This window comes from Ursus arctos, unplaced genomic scaffold (genome assembly GCF_023065955.2).
Source record: "Ursus arctos isolate Adak ecotype North America unplaced genomic scaffold, UrsArc2.0 scaffold_15, whole genome shotgun sequence".
NCBI lineage: Eukaryota > Metazoa > Chordata > Mammalia > Carnivora > Ursidae > Ursus > Ursus arctos.
This window is the reverse complement of record NW_026622819.1, coordinates 33106344-33130720: the sequence shown is the minus strand read 5'-3', so window position 1 is coordinate 33130720 and position 24377 is coordinate 33106344. Positions and strand designations below refer to the sequence as shown.

The 24377-nt window shown below is 42.5% G+C and overlaps 1 protein-coding gene across 1 annotated transcript; it reads left to right on the top strand.

Annotated features, from left to right (window-relative positions):
- CCL28 (C-C motif chemokine ligand 28) lies at positions 1-23682 on the top strand. Its single transcript, XM_057312228.1, has 3 exons — positions 1-103; positions 16572-16698; positions 22642-23682. Exons 1-3 carry the CDS (start codon positions 40-42, stop codon positions 22832-22834), a joined length of 384 nt encoding a protein of 127 aa, XP_057168211.1. The 5' UTR covers positions 1-39; the 3' UTR covers positions 22835-23682.
- Positions 23683-24377: the final 695 nt, after the last annotated feature.

Sequence of the window (24377 nt, the reverse complement as noted above, 5' to 3'; positions counted from 1 at the left end):
AGTGCAGCCGGCCTGCGCTGCTGAGACAGGCAGGCGGGGATGCAGCAGACGGGACTTGCTCTCATGGCCTTGGCTGCCTGTGTGGCCCTTCCCTCCTCAGAAGGTGAGTGGGGGTGCTGGCTCCTAAGCCTCCAGTGGGAAGAGGGCGTGCTGCCTCCCAAGGTGGAGCTGGAAGGAGTGAGGTGCTGGTGGCATTTTGGGGCAGGAAGTTCAATCTCTTCAGGTAGGAATTTCCAATTTTCTGCAAGAGAGGGGCGTAGGTTTAAGTTCCTGATCTTCAAGAAGGATGGAACCTCATTTGATCGGGAATATTAGCAATTTGCCACATGGAGGATGAGATCCTTCCACACAGCAGCTTTGAGCTGTGTTTCCTTTTTCAGAAAAGGAACAGTATCTTAGAAAGTCCCCAGGTAGAGGTTGGAGGAAAGCCCCTATTATTCATCTGCCCCCCCCCCCAGCCTGCTACCGTGATGCATGTGTGCATGTTCCTACAAGAAAGACAGACCTGACCTTCTGGGTCAGAGGTTTGGTCAGCAACAAGTCAGCCCTGTGGGTGCTGAAGACCAAAACTTCAATCCGACACTGAGAAAGGGATGCAGGAGAGGGGTGCCTGGTGGCTCAGTCAGTTAAGCCTCTGACTCTTGATTTCGGCTCAGGTCATGGTCTTGGGTTCTTGGGGTCATGGGATTGAGCCCTGCGTGGGGCTCTGTGCTCAGCGGGGAGTCTGCTTCTCTCCCTCTCCCTCTGCCCCCCCCCCCCCGCACTGTGCACGTGTTCTCTCTCTCTCTCTTAAATAAATAAGTGGGTCTTGGGGCGCCTGGGTGGCTCGGTTGGTTAAGTGTCTGCCTTCGGTTCCCAGGGTCCTGGGATCGAGCCCCACGTTGGGCTCCCTGCTCAGCGGGGAGCCTGCTTCTCCCTCTCCTCCCTGCTCCTGCTCATTCTTGCTATCTCTGTCTCTCTCTCTCCAATAAATAAATAAAAATCTTAAAAAATAATAAATAAGTGGGTCTATTAAAAAAAGGGGATGCAGGGGCGCCTGGGTGGCTCAGTCATTAAGTGTCTGCCTTCGGCTCAGGGCGTGATCCCAGAGTCCTGGGATCGAGCCCCACATCAGGCTCCTCTGCTATGAGCCTGCTTCTTCCTCTCCCACTCCCCCTGCTTGTGTTCCCTCTCTCGCTGGCTGTTTCTCTGTCAAATAAATAAAAGCTTTTTAAAAAGAGGGGGAAATGCAGGATAAAGGAGATTGAACCATACAAATTATATGAAAGAGAACTTAAATTGTGAATTGCTAGCATATATATATGGAGATTATAACTGCATTTGGACCAGAGGCAATGTTTTCTACTGTACTCAGGAAAACCTAAACATAAGTACTTATTACTTAACTGATTTGACTCTTATCCCCTTTATTCTGAATAGACTCTCTAAATCTAGAATAGAGGTGAGATAGAAGTTTTTGTTTGGTCTGCTTTTGAAAACATTAAGCCAACATTTAAAAACTGACAGATTTCATATACTCATTTTCATACATACACACAAATTGGATTTTAAAGCTTGTGTTGAAAAATCACAGCTGGCAACAATGGTTCCATGACCCCCTGGCAAGAACTGGCTGGAGTCGGCTAGCCTCCGTCCTTCTCTGAAGTTCGCTCTCATCCTATTAACTGCCTGGTTCCTACAGGCATTAGTTTAGGGGCCCCAGTAGAGCGCACCAATGAACCGTGTTTATATGACTGAGCACGGAAGAAAATCTGGATGATCGCCTCTTCATTTCTATCACTCTGTCTTATCAAGACAAAGACACAAGTGTGTCATTTTATATGTTTCTGTAAAATTTTTTCAGAAAAATTCACCATTGAAATTTTAGGTTTTGCTTTCACTGTCTCTCAAAGGTTTACCTGCCTTTAAGGCTTTATTCCTAGTTTTGGCAATGCAAATTTTTTTTCACATAAAACTTTGAAATAAAAGTTTATGTTTCTCCCTTCAGCTTCCTGACCTGTTTCCAACTGTCCCCGCAGCAAAAGCAGCAGCCCCCCTACAGGAGAGGTGGGAGAGGAGGGCAGATGGAGGGACAGGGGTAGTGAGGGATGCCCCTGCTGGACCCAGGGCCAAGCTTCGCATGGGACCCGGTCCTGGCAGAGAGGGTGGGGCCGCAAAACACAGAGTTGTTGGAAAAAGGAACAGTTGGTGATGGTAAGAAAGAAAGAGAACTGAGGAGACCCCGCAGTGGCCTTCTGCGTTATTCCCAGGGCTTTTTTCCAAAGGCAGTTTGGGCCCCCAGGAAATCACCTTGTCTGAGAAGCACCAACCCTTTGCCATTTAAAAAGAAGCGATCCTGAAAGCAGCTGTGGAATGGAGAGGGGAACCAACTGCTTTCCATAAAAGACTTCCACTGAGTAGGTCTGTGTCTCCTCTGCCCTGAGGGGGGCTCTAAGGGATTCCAGCCAGGGAGGGGGAGAGCAGGAGGGGAGGGAGGCAGGGAGCGGGGAATACTGAGCAGGGCAGGGAAGAAGGTAGAGGTAGCTTTGGCAGTTGTCACAGGCTGGGGCTGGGGATCGGGAAGTGGTCTGTGCCAGTTTGAGACTTTGAGAGATACATTTTGTTCTTACAGGCATCAACCGTTCCATTATCTTAATGTTGCCATAAATGACCATTGTAATGTTACAGCTCAGTAACTGGCATTCCCGAAATGTTATGCATAAATCAGGAAGCAGTTGACTTACCTGTAATTAAAAGGCTTGGATTCCACCCAAAGGTAGGAGGGCAAGCTTTCTAGCTGCTGACGTGGCTGCTGACTCCGAGAACTCAATACTGAGTCCATAAAAATGTCTGTCATCCACTCTCAGTGGCCCTGAGCCAAATTATTTAAAGCCGCAATCTAGGGCTTTGTGGGCCTGGCGTTTTTACTCTGTACATTGAGACTAAGGCTCTCAGCTTGTGTCCCGCAGATGCAAGGTGGGGGATTTTGCTTCAGAGCCCAGACTGACTTCTTTCTGACAACCTATTTTCTCAGAGTGGGACGGCTCCTCCTTACACAGACACTTGCTAGGGACTTGCTGCTGACATCCTTTTTTTTTTTTTTTTTTTTAAGATTTTATTTATGTATGTAAGAGAGAGAATGAGCAGGGGGGAGGGGCAGAGGGAGAGGGAGAAGCAGACTCCCCGCTGAGCAGGGAGCCCTGACCGGGGCTGGCTCTCAATCCCAGGACCCCAGGATCATGACCTGAGCCAAAGCCAGGAGTCCAGCCACTCCACTGACTGAATCACCCAGGCGCCCCCAGGTTTGTTTGTTTGTTTGTTTGAATGTCCTTTCTATGTCAGGAGAAGCAGAATAATATAACAGCAATCTTCTCAAATCTGAGTCGTATATGGTCCCCTTTAAAGGAAAACATTCTTTTTTACTCTCAATGATGACCTTTATATTATTTTACTATGTTACTTGATATATAAACACCAAACCAGTTATAAACCCCAAAATAAATTTAAAATTTAAATAAAAACACAACTACAAAGCCAAGAATATTTCAATGTAATAATATTAATTTAGATTGATAGTTAATGTTTGGCCAAAATGCCCACCATCGTTCCAAACATGAATACAGCACGGATTCTTAAGACGAAAAGTTTGAGTTTTACCTGCATATACTACTTTGCTCAGAATGAGAAGTGCTTTTGCCCCACCACTTTTTTCTGTTTGAACCACAATGATATAACTGAGTCCTCTCTAAGCATGAATGCATTATGAAATTCCAGTCTGTTGTTTTCTGACTGACCTGGGACAATTACGATAGGGTCTCACTTGGTAACAACACTAGCATAAACAAGCAAACTTCAAATGTCCCGAAAGTACTCTGTTAAGATGGTCTTCCAGAAGATCCAGAACAGGTCTATTTAAAGATTATGACTGAGATGACATACTAAGATTTAGGAATTGTCTGTAGAGCTCAGGAACCCTGAGAACACACCCAGAGGCCCCCTCCTATGAAACCCAGTTTGAGAAACACTGGCAAGACTGGGAAGAGTCGCTTTGGACTCCAAAAGGCCAAGTCAAAATTCTAACTACATGAACATGAGAAATTAATCGCTCTGAACCCATTTTCTTAATAGTAAATCAGGAATAATAATGCCTCTCTTACCTAGTTATTTTATGATTAAATGAGATAACATAAGGAAAATGTTTGGCATAGAGGACGTGCTCAATAATAGTCAGTTTCCAGGGTGCCTGGGTGGCTTAGTCATTAAGCATCTTTATTATGCTTAGTCATTAAGCATCTGCCTTTGGCTCAGGTCATGATCCCAGAGTCCTGGGATCAAACCCCATGTCAGGCTCCCTGCTCAGCGGGGAGCCCGCTTCTCACTCTCTCTCTGCAGCTCCCCCTGCTGGTGCTCTCTCTCTCTCTCTCTCTCTCTCTGTCAAATAAATAAATAAATAAATAAATAAAATCTTTAAAAATAATAATAATAGTTTCCTTCCCTTTCACCAGGTTCTATCACCAACTTTTTATTATTTATTTATTTTTAAAAGGTATTTATTATTTATTTGTTTATTTATCACCAACTTTTTAAATTAAAATTATGAAGTCACAAAAATCAAAGAATTTAATTCCTAAAATTTTTAAAATTACAAAGTAACAAATACTCAGTGTAAATTTTAAAAATAGAAAATAGAGAATAAAAAATATGAAAGTCCCCCTTCTCCATTCCTGTCATCCCTCTCCTTATCCAAAGGTAATAACCCCTCTGGGTTCTATGTATCCTTCCAGAACTCTCTCTATGCATTTACAAAAACGAACCCACACACAGATTTTTAAAAATATAAAAAGGACAACTATTTACACATTACTTACTATTTTCTTCATTAAAATTTCTAAAAGAATTTTATTTATTCATTAGGCAGACAGCTAACCAACTGAGCCACCCAGTCACCCCTTCATTTAATTAATCATAGATAGGAGTATAGCTGTTTAACACACAGTCATTTCTTTAAAATTTGGATCATTCATCTTATAGACAACATACAAACTTCTGTGAATAGTTTGAAATATTAAAGTTCCATTTTTTCATTATCAGTGAGATCTTATTAAAAGACAGAAACTTGACAAAATTTGAACAGGGAAAGTTTAATATAACAAGTTATTAACTATAACAAGAGATTGGCTAGGAGGAGGTAAACAGAACTCTAAATATAGGGACGCTGCAGTGACGTGGATGGAACTAAAGGGGATTAGGCCAAGTGAAATAAGTCAATCAGAGAAAGACAATTATCATATGATCTCAATATGTGGAATTTAAGAAACAAAACAGAGGATCATAGGGGAAGACAGAAAAAAATGAAACAAGATGAAACCAGTCAGGGAGACAAACCATAAGAGACTCTTTTTTTTTTTTTTTTTTTTTTTAAGATTTTATTTATTTATTCGACAGAGACAGAGACAGCCAGCGAGAGAGGGAACACAAGCAGGGGGAGTGGGAGAGGAAGAAGCAGGCTCATAGTGGAGGAGCCTGATGTGGGGCTCGATCCCATAACTCCGGGATCACGCCCTGAGCCGAAGGCAGACGCTTAACCGCTGCGCCACCCAGGTGCCCCAAACCATAAGAGACTCTTAATCATAGGAAATAAACTGAGGACTGCTGGAGCAGAGGGGCTTGGGGGATGGGGTAACGGGGAGATGGGCATCGGGGAGAGTATGTGTTGTAATGAGCACTGGGTGTTATATGAGACTGATGAATCACAGAACTGTACCCCTGAAACCAATAATACCTTATATGTTAATTGAATTAAAAATAATAAAAAGAAATACCTCTTAGGAGCTCAAAAAAAAAAAAAACGAGTATAGGGATGGGTAGGGCTGATATTGGTAGAGCTGAAGTGGAGTTTTCAAAGGAAGAGATCCTGTCCCCCTTCCCTGCCCAGCTGAGATTCAAACCTTGCTGGAGAGTGCACAGCCACGGCTCACCGAATGGCCAAGAAATCCTTTGGGCTGCCCTCCAGTTTGCAGGGGCAAGTTCTTCGCAGGGAGGTGGAGACCTTCTGCCACCAAACTGCCAGAGTGGGTGCTACCAGCCGTCCTGGGCTACAGGGCCAGAGAAGCTGCAGCGTGGTGGGAGTGGGACCAGCATGAGCCTGTGGTGAGCCCGCGGAGGGGGAGCACCCTGCAGCCTGGAAGGAGAACCCCTTCTCACTGCAATGCCTTTCCAGTGTCTCCACTGACGAAGCTTAACCTCAGGCCAGCTGGAAAAGGAAAAATATTTAAAGGGCTCATCTTAATTTTATAGAACTGGCAATTAAGGATGAATTTGAAGCTAACGGGCAATAAAAGGACAATGGGCACATTTCACAAACACTTAATATTGACACCTGGATACCTACTATGGGGCAGGTAATGTGGTTTTGTTTCTAGTTATTATTTTTAAAGATTTTATGTATTTATTTGACAGAAAGAGCACAAGCAGGGGGAGTGGCAGGCAGACGGAGAGGGAAAAGTAGGCTCCCCGCTGCACAAAGAGCCGACACCAGCTTGATCCCAGGACCCTGGGACCATGACCTGAGCCGAAGGCAGACGCTTAACCGACTGAGCCACCCAGGCGCCCTTTGTTTCTAATTATTGAGTGTTTACTATTTGTCACTTTATTTAAGCATTTAAGTATATAAACTCATGCAATCCTCATAACACCCCTATGAGGTAGGTGCTATGACCCCCATATTACAGATAGAGAAACTGAGACAGAGAGAAGTACCTCATCCACAAAAGCTAGTAAGTGGTAAAGCCAGGAATTGAATCTGGTTGTTTGTCTCCATATGCTCATTACTGTGCAGCAATGCCTTTCAGCATGGCCCTCTGGCACAAAACTATCCCTATCCCCTTCAGGACTATCCCCCAACCACTCCAAGTGTCCATGGTATGAAAAGTACTAATGACCAAATGTCTTCATATTAAGGTGAAGAAAAAGCCTCATTTCCTATTACCCAAACATTATCCCATGGTTCCAAAAAGTATCTGGGAGGATATTATTTGGGCATAGCAATTTCATGCATCATTGCTTGGTGAGTCCTTCCTGCTTCCTCAATGTTACCAGTGGATGCCTTCATTTGTCGGCATCCACAGCGTGATGTGGCTCCGTAAGGTGTGAAGTCCACTAGAATAGGGCGATGTACCCTAACCAAACACATTCAAAACATGATGTTTATTTACGTATTGGCCTTCTTAAATGGCACTCACAAACCTGAGATACTGGCAGCAAGCAAGTAAATCTTTCTTATTGTTTTTATCTTTATCCTGGAACTCCTTTCTCCTCTAGTAGCATAAAGCTTTGCTTTGTTTCTATTTCACTGTGTTCTATAAAGTGTTCTTTATACCAATGTTTTTCAAACTGCATTTCCAATAAGCCCCCAAGTGATGCCATTACTGCAGTTCTGGGAACCACACTTTGAGTGGCAAGAGACTATACATCTAAGTAAAAGAGAAAGCTGGTTCATCGCTCTGTAATAACAGGATCATTTCCTTAAAACCCAGAATATAATTTTTTTTAAAGATTTTATTTATTTATTTGACAGAGACAGAGACAGCCAGCGAGAGAGGGAACACAAGCAGGGGGAGTGGGAGAGGAAGAAGCAGGCTCACAGCAGAGGAGCCTGATGTGGGGCTTGATCCCGTAACGCCAGGATCACGCCCTGAGCCGAAGGCAGACGCTTAACCGCTGTGCCACCCAGGCGCCCCCAGAATATAATTTTTATATCACAAATTTGATGTGTAATGTTTTAGCGTTCATCTTAACACATCTTGAGCAGGAAATTTTTAAAGGCTTGATACAAAATTGTATCACAGACAGAACCAAATCGGGGACAGACATTCGTGGCAAATGACCCGCCCAACTCTCTGACAATACTGGAAATGTTACAATGACAAAACCCAAAACCAACAGAATCAATAGCAGTAACACTTTATTAAGACAAACAGTAATACTTTTAATGAGATACTAGTATCTTTAAATTATTAAATATAATGGACAAATGATTTATCATTTTGAGTTGACCCCTAATTACTTGAGTGATGGTGGAGGGATAATGTTTCTGAAAAGCATGTGTAATTTCAGGACATTTGAGACATTAAGATCTTGATCAAATACCGGTAATCTTATTTCCTAGAAAAAAAGGAAAATTATATTAAAAGCATTAAAAGCCTTAAAGCACGATACAATGAAATTAAGACAAAACACCTTAGTTCAGCTCAAGAGACATTTATTTAGCACTAATACCAGGTAATATGCTATGTGGTGTGGGTACAAATATATACTGAGGGAGCTCACAGTCAAAAGACACAGTCATAGAAACTGAATTTTCTATATGGTAATGACAGGAAAGCACAGGATGCTGTGGGCCAGAGATTCACATAAGAATACAGCAAAACTGGGAAAAAGGAGATAATCAATGACGTCTTGAACTTGGTCACTGGTAACAGGGATGAAAAGGGGAGAGAGAAATCTGAGAAATGTTAGAGTAAAATATACAGGAGTTTGTGACTGGCTGTGGGGAGTGCAGAAAGAGGATGGAATGACACATGGGTTTCTGGCTCGGGTAGCAGTAAATGACCATTAAATGAGATGAGAAAAGGAAAGGAGCCGATTCTCAGTGGTAAAAAATAATGCTTTCAGTTTGGGATTTATTAAGTTAGGGGAGCCTGTGGAATAGTCAAGTGTATGTTCAACAGCAGTTGAAAAAATGTCAGGATTATTGGGGTAGAGGCTAGAGTAGACAAAGATATTTTAAAGTTACTGACACAGGTAGTAATTCAAAGCACGAGAAGATGTGAATGGAAAGAAGAGTGGAAGGTCAAGGATGGAATTTTGAGGAATAGGAGAGGGCAAAGGAGGAGGAGTTCAAGAGCAGAGAATGTAATTTCTCATTATTAGGAAAATTAGGAGAGATTAGTGTCTTGTCAACCAGGGATATGGAAAATTTCCAGGAAGGAATGGGTACCAATATCACATGCAACAGGAGGTCCTGAAAGATGTTAGACAAACATCTGCTATTGGAGGCATCCTGAGAGCAGGTACTTTGACCAATTTTTGTGTATTTAGTGCCCATGACAATGAAAGACACAAGGTAGGCACTCCACAAATGCTTATGGAATTTTATTGACCTAGCAATCACTTTCATTAGTAAAATAATAAATTTGCTCAAATGATTCAAACTCAAAACCTTTTGCGAGATAGTGTTGATATTTTCCCAAGGGAGTTCTTCCTTTACCTAACCCAGGCTAAATTTTCCATAAAAAATAAAATAAAATAAAGGAAATGTAGAAAACTTATCGATCCAATGAAGGAAAGGAAGAAAAAAATGATATAAAGAAAACACAAAATAAGGTGGATAAGTAAATTTAACCAAAAGTTTAGTGTCAAAACATTAATATCAGAAAAGTAGAATTTAGGCAAAAACTTGCCAATAGGACTACAGGAATGTTACAGAAGGATAAAAAGTTATCAATTCACCAAGAAGGGTACATCTAAGGCTATCATGCAAGTGCAGGGTCCAATTTTGTTTTTATTTAAAATTGTAGTAAGGTTGATCCCTGAACATCCCAGGGTTAGGGGCCCCCACCTCACCGTACTCTAGTGGAAAATCCCTACATAACTTAACTCCCCCAAAACGTAATAGCCTACCATTGACCGAAAGCCTTAGCGAAAACGTAAACAGCTGACAAATACATATTTTTTATGTTACACGTATTATATATTATGTTCTTAAAGTAAGCTAAAGAAAACGTTAAAATTATGAGGAAAATACGTCTAGGGCCCTGTATTTATCAAAAAGAAATCCCTTATAGGTGGACCCACCCAGTTTAAACCCATGTTGTTCAAGGGTCAACTGTATTTTATTCATCATAAACTCTGTATAAACTTTCATTTTTAAAAATATTGCCTAAAAATATTATTTAATCTCAATTACTGAGTTTTTTGGACACTCATTTAAATTTTGCTCCTGGTGCACCTCGGTGGCTCAGTCGGTTAAGAGTCAGGATCCTGGGGTCCTGGGAGCCCACCATGGGGCTCCCTGCTCAGCGGGGTGCCTGTTTCTCCCTCACCCTCTGCACCTCCCCCCACCCCCAGGCTCTCTCTCACGCGCGCTCTCTCAAATAAATACAATCTTAAAAAAAAAAAAAATGCCCCTGAGGCTAGTGCCTCACTCCACTCCCACGTGTGGACGGAAGGGTACGTGTGTGCATCTAAAAATATAACCCCAAGTGATATATTACAAAATCGTAAGAAAAAAAATCTGACATAATCTCGACAATAGTGTGAGATTTTTAACATACCCGCATCAGAAACTGATCAATCAAAAAACTAAATTTTCCCCGCATCTCTATGAAGGGCGGGCGGCGGCAGGCCAGGTCGGTGCTGGGCGCTCGGGCCCCTGTCCGCGCCACCTAAAACGCGGCCCTAGGACGCCGGGACAGAGGCTGGACTCGGGAGCGGCCTAGTGAGGTCCCAAGCCATCCCGAGCAGGTGCAAGCACTTCCTCCCAGCCTTCCCGGAAGAGGCCAGCGCTGTCGGGCGACCGCGGCCCCTCCCCTGGGCGTCGTGCTTATTCTACTTGGGCCGTTTGTTCGTCAACGTCCTCTCCCTGCGCCGCGCGCACCACCCACGGGCTAACAGAAAAGCCGCCGGACCTCGCCAGTGGCGCCAAGCCGTTGGGCACGCGCACAGGCCGGAAGAGCGGCGGGATGTGGCCCCAGTATACCATGAGAAACACCACCCGCTTCTCGTTGCAGCCGCTTTTCCTTGGGTTCTGGCTTGGGCTCCGGTTCCAGTACCAAGTGTCCCGCTTCTAGCCTCTCCTCTTCCACGGCCGCCATGACCGCAGACACGTGAGCGCGACCGCCGTAAAGCGCCGCGACGTCGTGCTTTTTTGTCTTTAACCCATCTTTGGTTTTGGTTTAGTTTCCTCTGCTTTTTCTTTTCTAGGTTCTTGGGTAGAACGCTCAATTGTTTTTCGTGCGTGTGTTTTAAGTAAACGGACTTAGGCTAAATTTATATCCCACCCGTTATAAGAAGTAGTACTTCCAGTTTTCAGAGTATTTTGTGACTTTTTTCTTTTAACCTATGAATCGAATAGTTTTTAGTTTCAAAACAAATGATATTTGTAAGTTTATAAATATTTTGTATTTTATTTAGATACAAACTTTAAAACTGCTACTTTGCCCAGGAACCTTCTCTTCAAACACTATTAATAATAATAATAATAATAATAATAATAAGGAGCCCTATCTTCAGGTAATGCTCTGCAACTTTGTGATGTAGGAGAGGAAAAAAACCCTTTCCTTCTTCCCTTCTAGGCTCTTGACTGTGGCCCCTGTAACAAAAGATATTAAAAAGGGAAAAGCATACAACTCTATATTAAAGTTTTAGTTGACATGGGAGCCTTCATAAGGAAATGAAAACCCAAAGAAGCAGTTTGAGTCAATGCTTATAAAATTGGACAGAGTGGTAAATTGTGAAAAAGTGAGAAGACAAAAGGACCTGGGCTAGGGCGGTTAATCATGAAAGTGACCAGGAAGATGAGGGTTGATTTAACAGGGTTGGTTTGTACAGATTTCTCTTGGCCTCAACTTCCCCTGGAGTGAAGTAACACGATCTCACTCTACTCAGAGGGAGGGGTGATGCCGTTGTCTGGGATAAAAATGTCTTTCTTTTGTGCAGTGCAGGGAGGGCACCTTTTACTTGGGAATTTTAGATCCTGCTTTTAGGAAAGTTAAAATGCCCTTTTTTCATTGCTGTTCTTTTAAGTTTTTAAACTTAAAATCAATATGCCAGAGTGGCATTTTTTGGGAGTGGAGTTTTCTGAAAGCCTTCAGTGAAAATAAATTAGAAATTGTAGACGAAATGCACAATTTCCTAGAAAACTAAGATATCACGATTGACTGGAGAAGATACAGAAAACCGAAAAAAAGCAAATAACTATTAAAGAAATAAAATCAGAGTTGAACATGTTTCCCTCAAATAAACACCAGGCCTTGATGGTTTCAGAGGTTTTACCAAGCGCTGGAGGAACAGACAATCATCATCTTATACAAACTCTTCCAATAATAGAATAACAGAGAAAGCTACTCAATGCATTGTTGAGATTAATATAACCTTAATACCCAAAACAGTCAAGATTGATATAAGGGACTCAAACTATGGACTAATCTTGTTTATGAAAATAAATGCAAAAATTTAAATAAATAGCAGATCAAACTCAGAATTGTATAAAAATTAATACATTATGACCAAGTATGGTTTATCCCAGGAGGGCAGGGAAGATTAATCCATCATAGTAATTTAAAAATTGTGTATTGAGTTTACAATGGGCTAAGCACTGTTCTAGGCATCTAGCAAAATAATGAATTAAAGGAGAAGAGCCTTGGGGTGCCTGGCTGGCTCAGTCCGTAGAGCATCTGACTCTGGATCTTGGAGTTGTGAGTTCGAGTCCCACATTGGATGTAGCGATTACTTTAAAAATTTTTTTTAATTAAAAAAATAAAGGAGCAAATCTTTTCATATAGGAATTGGGAAGGGAGAGATAAAAACATTTGTTTACCTCGAAAACCAAAGAATATCAACTCCAAACTATTACACCTAAAAAAAGTTCAGCAAAGTTGCTGGATATAAGGTCAACATAAAACAATCCACAGCATTTCTACACATCAAAAATAACTAACTAGGGGCGCCTGGGTGGCACAGCGGTTAAGCATCTGCCTTCGGCTCAGGGCGTGATCCCGGTGTTGTGGGATCGAGCCCCACATCAGGCTCCTCCGCTATGAGCCTGCTTCTTCCTCTCCCACTCCCCCTGCTTGTGTTCCCTCTCTCGCTGGCTGTCTCTATCTCTGTCGAATAAATAAATAAAATCTTAAAAAATAAAAACAACTAACTAGAAAAAGTAATTTTTCAAAAGACCATTCACAACAGCACAAAACCTATAAGGTATCTAGGAATAGATCTAAGATAAAATATATAACAGTATTTTATTATTTTCTTCATAAAGGTCTTGAAGGATATCAAAGAAACCCTGGGTAACTAGAGAGATAATTCCACGTTTATGGATGGGAAAACAATATTTTTCAGATGTCCGGTCTCCCAAAATAATAAATTCAGCTCAATTCCAACCAAAATTTCAAAGATTTTCGCAGAACTTAACAAGCAGATTCTAAAATTTATAGGAATTGTAAAGGGCCAAGAACAGTCAAGACAATTTTGAAGAACAAGAAGTTGGGTGAAGAGACTTAATTGCGTTAGGTATTAGGATTGATTAAAAAGTCATCTTCATTGAGATAGTATGGAACTGGTGCAAAGACAGATAAGTAGAGCAGTGAAACAAGAGAAAGCCCAGACCCTGAAACAAATAATACATTATATGTTAATAATAAAAATAAATAAATAAATAAAAGAAAAAAGAGAAAGCACAGAAACAGCCGTACGTGTATGTGGAAACCCAAAGACTTAAGGGGTGTCTACGCATCAGTGAGACTGGGCAATTCCACTGTGGAAAGGATGCAGTCCTGCCAATGGAAGATCCTTCTGTACTGATATAGACAAGAGAACACAGTGCATCACTGAGTAAGCATTAGCCGATTGACAAGCCTTTTGAAAGTGACTTTGAAGTTAGAATTGCACACATTTTACACAGGAAACGAGAAGAATAACTTCTTATCTCCTCAAAAAGCAGAAGTTTGCACCTTGTGGCAGCCGCCATACACCCTGAGAGACCCTGAGCGAATTCCAGTGGCATGTTTTTACATATCTAGAGGTTGTTTGGACCTTAGATATATAGCTGTAGTATAATAACTGGAGACTGGGTTTAATCCTTAGGGAAATTTGCCTCTGTTGCAAAGGTTAGGGTAAGGACTCAGATTCACTATGTCTCTAAGGAAATACTCTTTAAGAAAGAAGGGAAGGGGTAAATGATCTCTTTGTCCTTTTTAAATGGACAATATAATTTTTATTTAACTTTATGCTTCTAAGATGTTGGTTTTCCTTATGCAAACAATTCTTTTTCTGGCTCACAACATACATAAAATAAATTCTGGGTGTAAAAAGCAAAACTTTTTTTTTATTGAACACTAATTATGTGCTGGACACTAAGGATATGAAAATGGGTAAAGCACCATCCTTTCATTCAAGGATTTTAGATTCTATTAAATTAAATAGAGCTATAAACCAAAAAATGATGACGAACACTCTGTAAGGAAGCAAATACTCTAAAAAGAAGTACAGGGCACCTGGGAGAAGCCTGTGGAGATTTGATGATGGGATCTGATGCCAGGTCCCAAGTCCTCAACTGGCCACCCTAAGCTACGTTTGCAGGGGAAATTGTCCAGGAAGTTGCCTTAGTTATGGAAGGGTTCACACTGGCTGAAACTTTAGGCTCAAGCCTCGACATGGAACCTGAGGCCTGGTGAGCTAGCCTCTGCGGCTGAGAACTGGCAAGCTCAGTTGCTAAAAAGCAAAGCTTTTAAAACAAAACGTTATTTTTATGACTTCCGGCTAGATAAGGATTTGGTAAATATGGTATAATAGCGAACTATAAAGAAAAACTTTAAACATAATTAAAAGATAAGCTACCAAGTGGGAAAAAATAGTTTCTAATAAAGAAGATTGGAATCCAAGATATTTTAGGAATTCCTTTAAATAAGGGGGCGGAGCAAACTGACAAAAACAAACAAAATAAACTGGTAAAATAGGATTTAGCAATTTAAAGAGGTAATTTAATAGCCAATCATTCACTCGTATGGAAATGGCAAGTTTAGGCCACATCGTGATATCATTTCAATCCCACCACATTGGCACAATTTTAAAGTGACATTATGAAGTGTTGTGGAGAATGTACAGAAATGGAACTTGAATCCACTGCAGGTGGGAGTGTAAACGGGTGTCATCACTTTGAGAGCAGTTTGCCAGTGTCACAGGAGAAGGTGCGTATTTCTTCTCTGTAGCCTTCCGATTGTAGCGTATGTGCTGCCAAAGCAAGTATATCCTACAACCTAGCGATTCCGTGCCGAGGTCTGTTTTCCTAGAGCAGCGGTTCTCCAAGTGCGTTCCAGAATTGGCAGAATGGCATCACCTGGGGAGTTGTTAGATGTGCGCATTTGCAGGCCTCATCCCAGATGTACTGAATCAGAAACCCAAAGTGTATCACTTGAATTAAAACTATGTAAATGCGGAAGAAACGTCATCTGATCCCTTTTTTCAAGCTTATTGTCATCTCTAAATCTTTCCTATCTGGAAATTCTGGATCATCATTGAAATAGAGGAGGTTGCTGCCTACTCTTTGAAACAGAAGTAGCCTGACAGGAGGCCGGACGAAAAAACCTGTAGGGGGCGCTGTTCTCCAGAAGAATCTTAACATTGCCCCAGTGTGGACTACCCTGATAACAGTTTTGGTTGCCTGACTTCTTGAGCGCTCTTAAGGATTCCATCTCTCTTGGTCTTTTATATTTCCAGCTGCCTCAGCAGGGCACCACTCACTTCTGCCAACATGTAATAAATCTGTCCTGCCTCTTGCCTTTTGATAGTTAATCCAATTTAGGTTAAATGATCTCCAGGTGCGCCCGTCCTACCTTAATAATTGAGAAATGTAATCCAGTTTACTAAGTGCATGGAGGTCCTAGATGCTTTTCTGGCTTAAAACTATTCCTTGAGGGTGCCTGGGTGGCTCGGTTGTTAAGCGAATGCCTTCGGCTCAGGGAGTGATCCTGGCCTTCTGGGATCGAGCCCCACATCAGGCTCCTCTGCTGGGAGCCTGCTTCTTCCTCTCCCACTCCCCCTGCTTGTGTTCCCTCTCTCGCTGGCTGTCTCTCTCTCTGTTGAATGAATAAATAAAATCTTAAAAAAAAAAAAACAAAAAAAAGACCCAAAAACTATTCCTTGAATTGATGTCACCACTCAGATAACTCAGATTCCTAATCACACAGGTTTGCCTATGATTCTTAATTCCCACAATGCTTCTGAAGGTCCATTTCATATTTTATTGCTGCTTGGGTCAAAACTAATAGCAGTGGTCTGAGTATTAGCTCTCTGAAGCTAGTAACTCTTCATCTCTCTACTCCCAGGGTCTAGCATAGTGATTTGCTATATAAGAATTTATAAGTATATATAGAGAGAGGTATCACTCTATCAGAATTCACATAGTAATTCTTAACATAGTAAGATGATGAGTGAATGGATGTTACATGAATAAACCCAAAACTTTGTTTGGGACATTAAAGTAGTTTGACTTGGAGAATAGGCAGCACAGTATATCTAAAGAAGCAATTAGTTTTAGGAAATAAATGCATTAATAAATGTAAGGACAACAAATGTTCTGTTCTCCTATAGCACTTAAAAAATGGAAATATAATATACATACCATAAAATTCACCATTTTAAAGTGTACAATTAGGTGGTTTTTAGTATATTCACAGAGATCATGACCTGAGCCGAAGGCAGATGCTTAACCCACTGAGCCACCCAGGCGCCCCGGATAATTTGTGTTTGGAGTGTCTAGGCTGTTGTCCTATGAATCGTAGGATGTAACATTTTCTCTTTCTTCTTTTTAGCCATACTTCCCATTGCCTCCAGCTGTTGCACTGAAGTTTCACATCATATCTCCAGAAGGCTTCTGGAGAGAGTGAATCTATGTCGCATCCAGAAAGCTGATGGTGATTGTGACTTGGCTGCTGTCATGTGAGTGCTCTTCAGCAGGGGGGTCTAAACCTGTCCAGTGACCATTTCTTGGCCCCCGAGCAGTAGGTTGGGAAGGCTTTGCCTGTTATGCAACATACAAAGAATCATTCAAACAAGGGAGGGGAGAGTAAATATTCCACCTTTCCGGCCCCAGGCTCCCCGGAGTGAGCACACAGTTTCTCAGGCCTGGCACTGCCAGAGCTCATGCTCGCCTCTGCTGCCCCCACAGCAGTGCGGTGATGCAGGATAAATACCTTCAGTCACTGGATGGCGTGTATGACTTTCCTAAGCAAAACTAGGGACATTCTAAGGGAAAAGACAAAACAGAAGGTGTCTCTGTTCTATTTTGTGGCTTTACCTGTAGCTTTATCCAGTCAAGTTAATGGGGTTGCTGTCATTTTTTACTCTCTGAATTCAACAAGAGTGTATACCAGGTTCAAACAGAAGTAGAGAGATGTCTGTACCTGTCACATGCAGTCAGGCACGAATGCCCATCTTTGCTCTTGATTTTGGGCTGTTGGCTAGTGGTGAACCCTTTTCAAGCTTACCTCTGGTGCAGTTATTAAACACTTTAGGTTTCTGGAGCGCCTGGGTGGCTTAGTTGGTTGAATATCTGCCTTCGGCTCTGGTCATGATCCTGGGGTCCTGGGACCCAGCCCCGCATCGGGCTCCCCCCCCCAGTGGGGAGTTGCTTCTCCCTCTGCCCCTCCCCCAGCTCTGCTCTCTCTCTCTCTCTCTGTCTCTCAAATAAATAAATAAAATCTTAAAAACAAATAAGAACTTTAGATTTCTGTGTTCTTCATGTCCCCATAGAAACTTTAAAATCTGAAATGCATTGGTATTCAGCAAATCTGGATCCTGACAACAATGCTGTGAGGAAGGCATGAATTATCTCCATGTTACATAAGATAAAGCTGTGCCCAAGGAGTAAATAGTTAACCTGGTGACATACAGCTAGAGAATGGCAGACATGGGCTGTGAACCAGGTCCTGTCGTTCAGAACACCATATACTTCAAAGATCTCTCAAAAGTGATGGTGGGACCCACCATAAAATGCTCTCCCCAGACTTCATTGTATCCAGCACCTTCAAATCATAAGGACAGTGTATTAGGCATCTCCCGGGTGTGCTGGTTTTAACACCACTTATGGCTACAGGGGATGCTCATGAGCCATTTGGAATCCCCTTCTTGAGGCTACAAATAAGCCCACTGCTTATGCCTGAGATCCTAAGTCACTGAGAAGCCTCTTTATTTATTCAGTGAATTCACCAAATAATTATTGATTAACGTTTCTATACCAAACCCCGTCCAGCCTCAGCTTGTGCTGGGACTGCAGCAGTAACCACGTGGACTCTGCCCTCTGAGAGTCTCGGGCGACTCCATTCAGCGGAGTCCTGCAGACCGGTCTCTGAGATTTAACATATACTCTTTTCCCCTTTCAGAGGGATCCATCTATTACCCAACTTTGGAAACACGGCTCCAAGACAAGATTCTTAGAAGTTCAGAGGAAGAGTTTGTAAGATTGTCCATTGATAAATTACCTTCAGGTCAGGGGGCTGTGAACTCGCTGAAATTTGTGGGTATGACTGTATAAGCATTTTTCTGGAGAGGAGGATCACAGATTTTATAAGATCCACAAAAGGATCGTAGGTATGATAAAGTTTAAAAATCACCCTTGGGAGGGGAACACCTGGGTGGCTCAGTCGGTTAAGCGTCTAACTCTGACTTTCGGTTCAGGTTATGATCTCAGGGTCATGAGATCAAGCCCTGCATCAGTGTGGAGCCTGCTTGAGGTTGTCCCTCTCTCTTTCTGCTTCCCCACACCCCACTCGCACTCTCTCTCTTGAAAAAAAAATTACACTTGGGGTTAGATGCGCAGAGAAAGATAATTCTGGCTCAAACTTTTAATGAGTGTGAGTGTCTATGTGGCGGGAGGGTGAGGACTGAGGACTCTCCACTTCTCCTCAGTTCCTGTCACCACACTGGATCCATTGGCTTAGGCGGTTTTGTCACTGGGAGCCAGTGTTTCCTATAGCAATCCAGGGAGCACTCACTAATGATGTACCTTCTGAGGGGTGCTTCAAATTCCCAGTTCTCTTAGCACATGACCAAGATTCTAGCAGTCTTTTATTTAATCTTAATAAATTAGTGCTGGTAATAGTTGGAGAGTGAAAATCCGTAGGCAGTTCATGGATAGACAGTACTCTGGAGAACTGGAAACATCTCGATATTTGTGTCAGGTCTACCAACCTACCTTTCTGGCTACTCTCAGAAACACCAAATGCACAACCGTCACTTCTGCCTTGTTGGCACACATCACCTCAGGCAATAGAAGCCTTCGAACTTGTAAGGGATCCCATGGGACTCCCAGGAAGGCACGGGGAAAGAAGGAGAGGAAGTTTCTCTCTGTAGATAGGAGTAAGAGCAGATCCTGGGTATTAGCAGGGAATGCCATTGGTAACAGGATTTTCAGAAAAAAAATTTTTGGGGGGAATAAGCACGTACGAAATAGAGATCTAAAAAGGAATAGGAACAGAAATGATGTAAGTTCTTATCTTGATAAGGGAACATATGATAAAGAACCCGTGACTTCTCATTTTAAAAAGCACTTGATTTTAATTCAAGAGAAGCTATGAAACCAATCACTTGGATCTAAAAATATTTAGTTTATTCAAGTACAAGTTTGTAAACTGGCCTCTCTGTGCTAAAAGACAGCTGAAAAATAAGAGTAGTTATGACCTCTTCTCAAATAAGATGAAATTTGACCATGTAGTATTTTTTAATCATAAATTACAGACCTTCTTTGTTGTTTTTTTCTGACATTCAACATGAATGGATAAAAGTTCTCTCGTTTTCAAACTGTTTCACTACAGAGCAGGTCTCTACTCATCTAAAATGTAGTTCCTTAGCTTTGAGTATGTAAGTTTTAGACAAGTATTTCAGATACGGAAAACATTGTGTGTGTGGCAAATATAACTCCCCCAAAGCACGTATTATTAGTCACAACTAAGAGATAAAATGAGCTTATGGCGTACTCACTAGATTTCTCTCCTTTTCCTTTCCTGCCTGGAATAGGTCCTTTGTTTCACACCCTAGAGATGATCATTGTGATTTTTGTTCCCTCAGAGGGGAGTTTGCTTGTGTAAACCCGTCTACAGTGACTTCACTAAAGAGCTCCTGGCTATTTCTTAACATAAACACAGGGCAAAGTTATCTTGGGCGGAGGGCTGAGGTTTTTGTGTGCTTACACAGATATCTGTTGGGAAGAAAACTTGGGGTTATTAAAGTTATCTGGGAAAAACACTTGAGTGTTTTTTCAAAAGTGATTGTTGAGGGACTGTTGTGCTCGAGAAGGGGTAAAGAAATCAGGTTTGGGGAACAATTAACAGGTTTCATCTCTGTGGCAGGGCCACCCATAGGTCCATTGGACCGTCTCTTGCTGCTCTCTCTTGGGCAAAAGAATCAGGGGATCAGCCTTATGGTGTCTTAGAGCCCAAACTCTCCACCAAGAAATACTCAACGGTCTGGGTCAGCGCCCAGCAGAATACTGTGGAGTGGGGTGGAGGGTAGGAGGGAGGAGGGAGTGTGAGATAGGCTACCTCCTTGTCCAACATTACCTCATCTCTTTTTTTTTTTTTTTTAAAGATTTTATTTATTTGACAGAGACAGAGACAGCCAGTGAGAGAGGGAACACAAGCAGGGGGAGTGGGAGAGGGAGAAGCAGGCTCCCAGCGGAGGAGCCTGATGTGGGACTCGATCCCGGAACGCCGGGATCACGCCCTGAGCCGAAGGCAGACGCTTTAACGACTGCACTACCCAGGCGCCCCTACCTCATCTCTTTTTATCCTGGTGATGGAACACACCAAGGATACAAGTGTGGGTTTAAGCAGTCTTTAAACTTGAAGGTTTGAAAACATCCTGGCATCTCAGATTTGGGAGCTGTGTTCCTGCAGCCGGTTTTTCACCCTTGTATTACATTGAGCGCTTGAGGCCCCACTGGGCAGGCCTTTGAAAAGGGTCGTGCATGGTAGCTGTTGCCCGTTTTCCTGTGGCTCTCCACCTCCCTGCTCCTCTGTCCATGCTGCCCCCATCCAGTGCTCACCTTCAGCTCCAGGGCCGGTGCCCCTCCCTGAAGCTCCTCATTCCTCACGGAATGAGGGAGTCAGGCGCTAGTTCCCTCTGTGGACTCTGTGGGCTTATCTGGATGTCAGGGGAGCCTTCCTCCACTGGCTGTCTGCTCAGCTTCTTGCTGGCATCACAGGGAAAGGAGAACATTGTAGTCCTTTGGGAAGGATAGGAGCTTCAACTCTTTTTTGTTTCCTCCCCCACTGAGCTCTAACCAGGTTCTCTCCTCTAGCAGCCAATGGCAAACCAACTGGCCGCAGCGAGAGGGAGCTTTCCTTTGGAAGATGTCTCCGTGTGATACACTTGGGGAATGCGCTGTCCCCCTATCAAGAAACGTTACTTCTTTCAAATTAATATTCCCATATGCTGGCTTTATTATGCTTAAACTCACTGAGGCCTTTCCCAGCTTTTCCTCTCATTTCAAGAGTCCCCACATTAGTGGATGATTCCTCTTAGGTCCACTGGAGAAATGGCAACCTACTCTCTATCCCTCTGGATTTTTTCCCCAGTAACGGGCAGGGGGTTCGTTTTTTCCAGGTACAGATTGTTGTTTATGTAGAGCCAACAGGATCCGTGACATTGAATAAGAGCTGGATGGTACCTGAGGGCAAATTACATGTCACAATATCTTTTGTAACAAGAAATTCTTACGGTTACTAGAAATTGTGAATGCTGCCTTATGGTTCTCTCACCCCAAGGTCAGAATTTAAAACATGATAACATTTGAGAAAGGGTATGAATCTATGGTATATTAAAATGTTATCAAACACCTAGAATATTTTAGTTGATTGTTTTATTTAAAACAAAACCAGACTTTTTATTTTGAACAATTTTCACTTCATATCCGTAAGTAATTACTGAAGTCCTGCTGTGAACAGGCCTTTTTCAAGACAATTGTAGACTGTTCCTCCTTCAAGGAGCATCAACCCCAGGACAAGGAGAAGGTTTGAAGCAAAAAGTCATACAAAAGACAGCTTATGCTAAGTCCCAGAGGAGAGGTAATGCTGAGACTCAAGGGGAAAACAGGGCACTTAGCTGAGAGAATCTAGAAAAACTGCCTGGAGGTGATGTTTGAGGTGGGCCGTGAGGTGTGAGTTGGTTTTGTTGGGTGAAGCTCTGGGTCAGGAAAGACTATTGTTTTCCCTTGGTTTCTCTCCTTTCCCTCATTCCTTCCCTCCTCCTCCTCTAATTCCTTCTCTTCCTCCTTTTTTTTTTTTTTAAAGATTTTATTTATTCATTTGAGAGAGAGAAAGACAGCGAGACATCACAAGTAGGCAAAGCAGCAGGCAGAGGTAGAGAAGCAGGCTCCCCGCTGAGCAGGGAGACCAATGAGGGACTCGATCTCAGGACCCTGGGATCATGACCAGAGCCGAAGGCAGACGCTCAACCGACTGAGCCACTCAGGCACCCCTCCTCCTCCTTTCAACGCTGCTGTTTCAGGAATCGTAGGCCGAAAGGTAGTGAAGATCCAACCTCAGGTCCGAAGAGTAAGAAAGATACTAAAGATACTAAAGAAATATAACAATTATATAACAATTGTAGTATGTGAACCTTGATTGATTAAAAAAAACTATAGGGGCGCCTGGGTGGCACAGCGGTTGAGCGTCTGCCTTCGGCTCAGGGCGTGATCCCGGCGTTATGGGATCGAGCCCCACATCAGGCTCCTCTGCTGTGGGCCTGCTTCTTCCTCTCCCACTCCCCCTGCTTGTGCTCCCTCTCGCTGGCTGTCTCTCTGTCAAATAAATAAATAAAATCTTTAAAAAAAAAACTATAAAAAAATTTCCATCAGTGACTTCGTTTATGTTCCCTCCTTGGCAGCCTTCACATCAGGCGCAGAAGAATCTGTGTCAGCCCGCACAGTCACGTTATTAAGCAGTGGATGAAAGAACAAGCAGCCAAGAAAAACGCTAAAGGCAACATGTGCCACAAGAAGAAACACGCCGGCCAGAGGAAAAGTAAAGGGGCACATCCGGGGAAACCAGAAACCCAGGCCCATAAAACTCCTTATTAGAGCGTTTACAGATGGACCCACACAGACAATTCCTCAAGTGGACTTGGCCATGGTTGCTTAAATTTATTTTGTGAATATTCCTTATTGGGAGTCAACAGGGCAAAACATAATATACATTTTAAAGGAACAATTATACAAGGTGCAAATGCAGCTAATAATATACTCATCTGCAAATGAAATGAAAAGATAGTGCTTGTCTTCATATCATATTTTAAGAGCAGCATACAGATCTAATTTCTCCAACCTTTTTTATTATGAAGGTTTGCAAACCTACAGAGAAGTTGAAAGATTGGCACAATGAACACTCGCACACCTTTCACCTAGATTAATAATTGTTAATATTTTGCCACATTTGTTTTCTCTCTCTTCTCTTTTTGCATGTGTGTATAAAACATTTTATGTCTAAATATATATATTGTTTTGCTAAACCATTTGACAATAAGTTGCAAATGTTGTAATACTTAACTTCTAATTTTTTTTTTAGTGTTACAACTTGACATTCCCAAGAAGAAAGACCTTTTGAATATAATCACATTATCAGGTTTATACCTAAATATATATGCCATATATATATATTCCACATTTAATTTCCCCAATTATTTCCAGAGTATAATTTTCATATAGTTTTTTAAATCAATCAAGTCACATATTACAATTAATTGTTATATTTCCTTAGTATCTTTTACTCTAAGAAAGTCCCTCTGCTTTTTTTCTTTTCTTTCTTCCCATGGCACAGACTTTTTTAAAAGAGAGCCTAGGGCAGAATCTGTTCCACATTCTGGGTTTGCCTGTTTGCTCATGACCACGTTCGGGTTTAACGGTTTGGATAAGAATGCTTTCTACGTGCATGTGTGTATTTCTTATTGCATTATTTAGAGTTTGTAAACATTGGAGTTCATTTTCTACGTTGAGAAGTTTTAGCTGCGTATCACTTCAGCATCACATCAAGCTTGAGTAACTCCCGTTGCTGGATTGATACACTCTGTCGCTGAAACATGAAGTCTGCTCTGCTCAGGGAGCGTGTGCCTCCGCAGTGAGTGCTCAGGGCACCAGGGAGGGATCCGGAGTTGGATGCCATGCGGGATGATTTTACACTCTCCTGACAAGGAGCCCCCGTTTCTTCACTCCTGGCCCATCTTTCCCACACCTTGTCGGTGGATCCTGTCGCATGGCTTGTCTTTTGGCCTCCTTGTGGTCCACAGAAGCTTCCAGATGCAGACCAAGACCTAGTTTTCACAAACAGCCGTCAGATGGCAGGAACACGGTGTCCATGCTGCCAGGTGTCAGGTGTCCCCTGCCTCCCTCCTGGCCAGTTCCGAGCCGCGGTGTTGCCAGGCTGACTTGAGGTGATCACGGGTCGCATGCAAGTGCTGAGCCTCATGTAGGTTAAATTATCATTAACTGGCCTTTGTCCAAGTCCCCTCATTGACATATAGCACGTGATTTGTTTATTCTCACCAACAACCCTGCGAGCTTCGTACTGATATTTCTACTTAATGGATGAGGAAATCTGAGGCTCATAGAGGTAAAATGACTTGCCCAC

What these genes read in the sequence shown, in the direction of transcription:
- CCL28 (XM_057312228.1), top strand. Translation starts at nt 40, where the DNA reads ATGCAGCAGACGGGACTTGCTCTCATGGCCTTGGCTGCCTGTGTGGCC. An exon ending in GGCCCTTCCCTCCTCAGAAG is followed by an intron (nt 104 to 16,571) that starts GTGAGTGGGGGT and finishes TCTTCTTTTTAG; the next exon opens with CCATACTTCCCATTGCCTCC. An exon ending in TGTGACTTGGCTGCTGTCAT is followed by an intron (nt 16,699 to 22,641) that starts GTGAGTGCTCTT and finishes CCTCCTTGGCAG; the next exon opens with CCTTCACATCAGGCGCAGAA.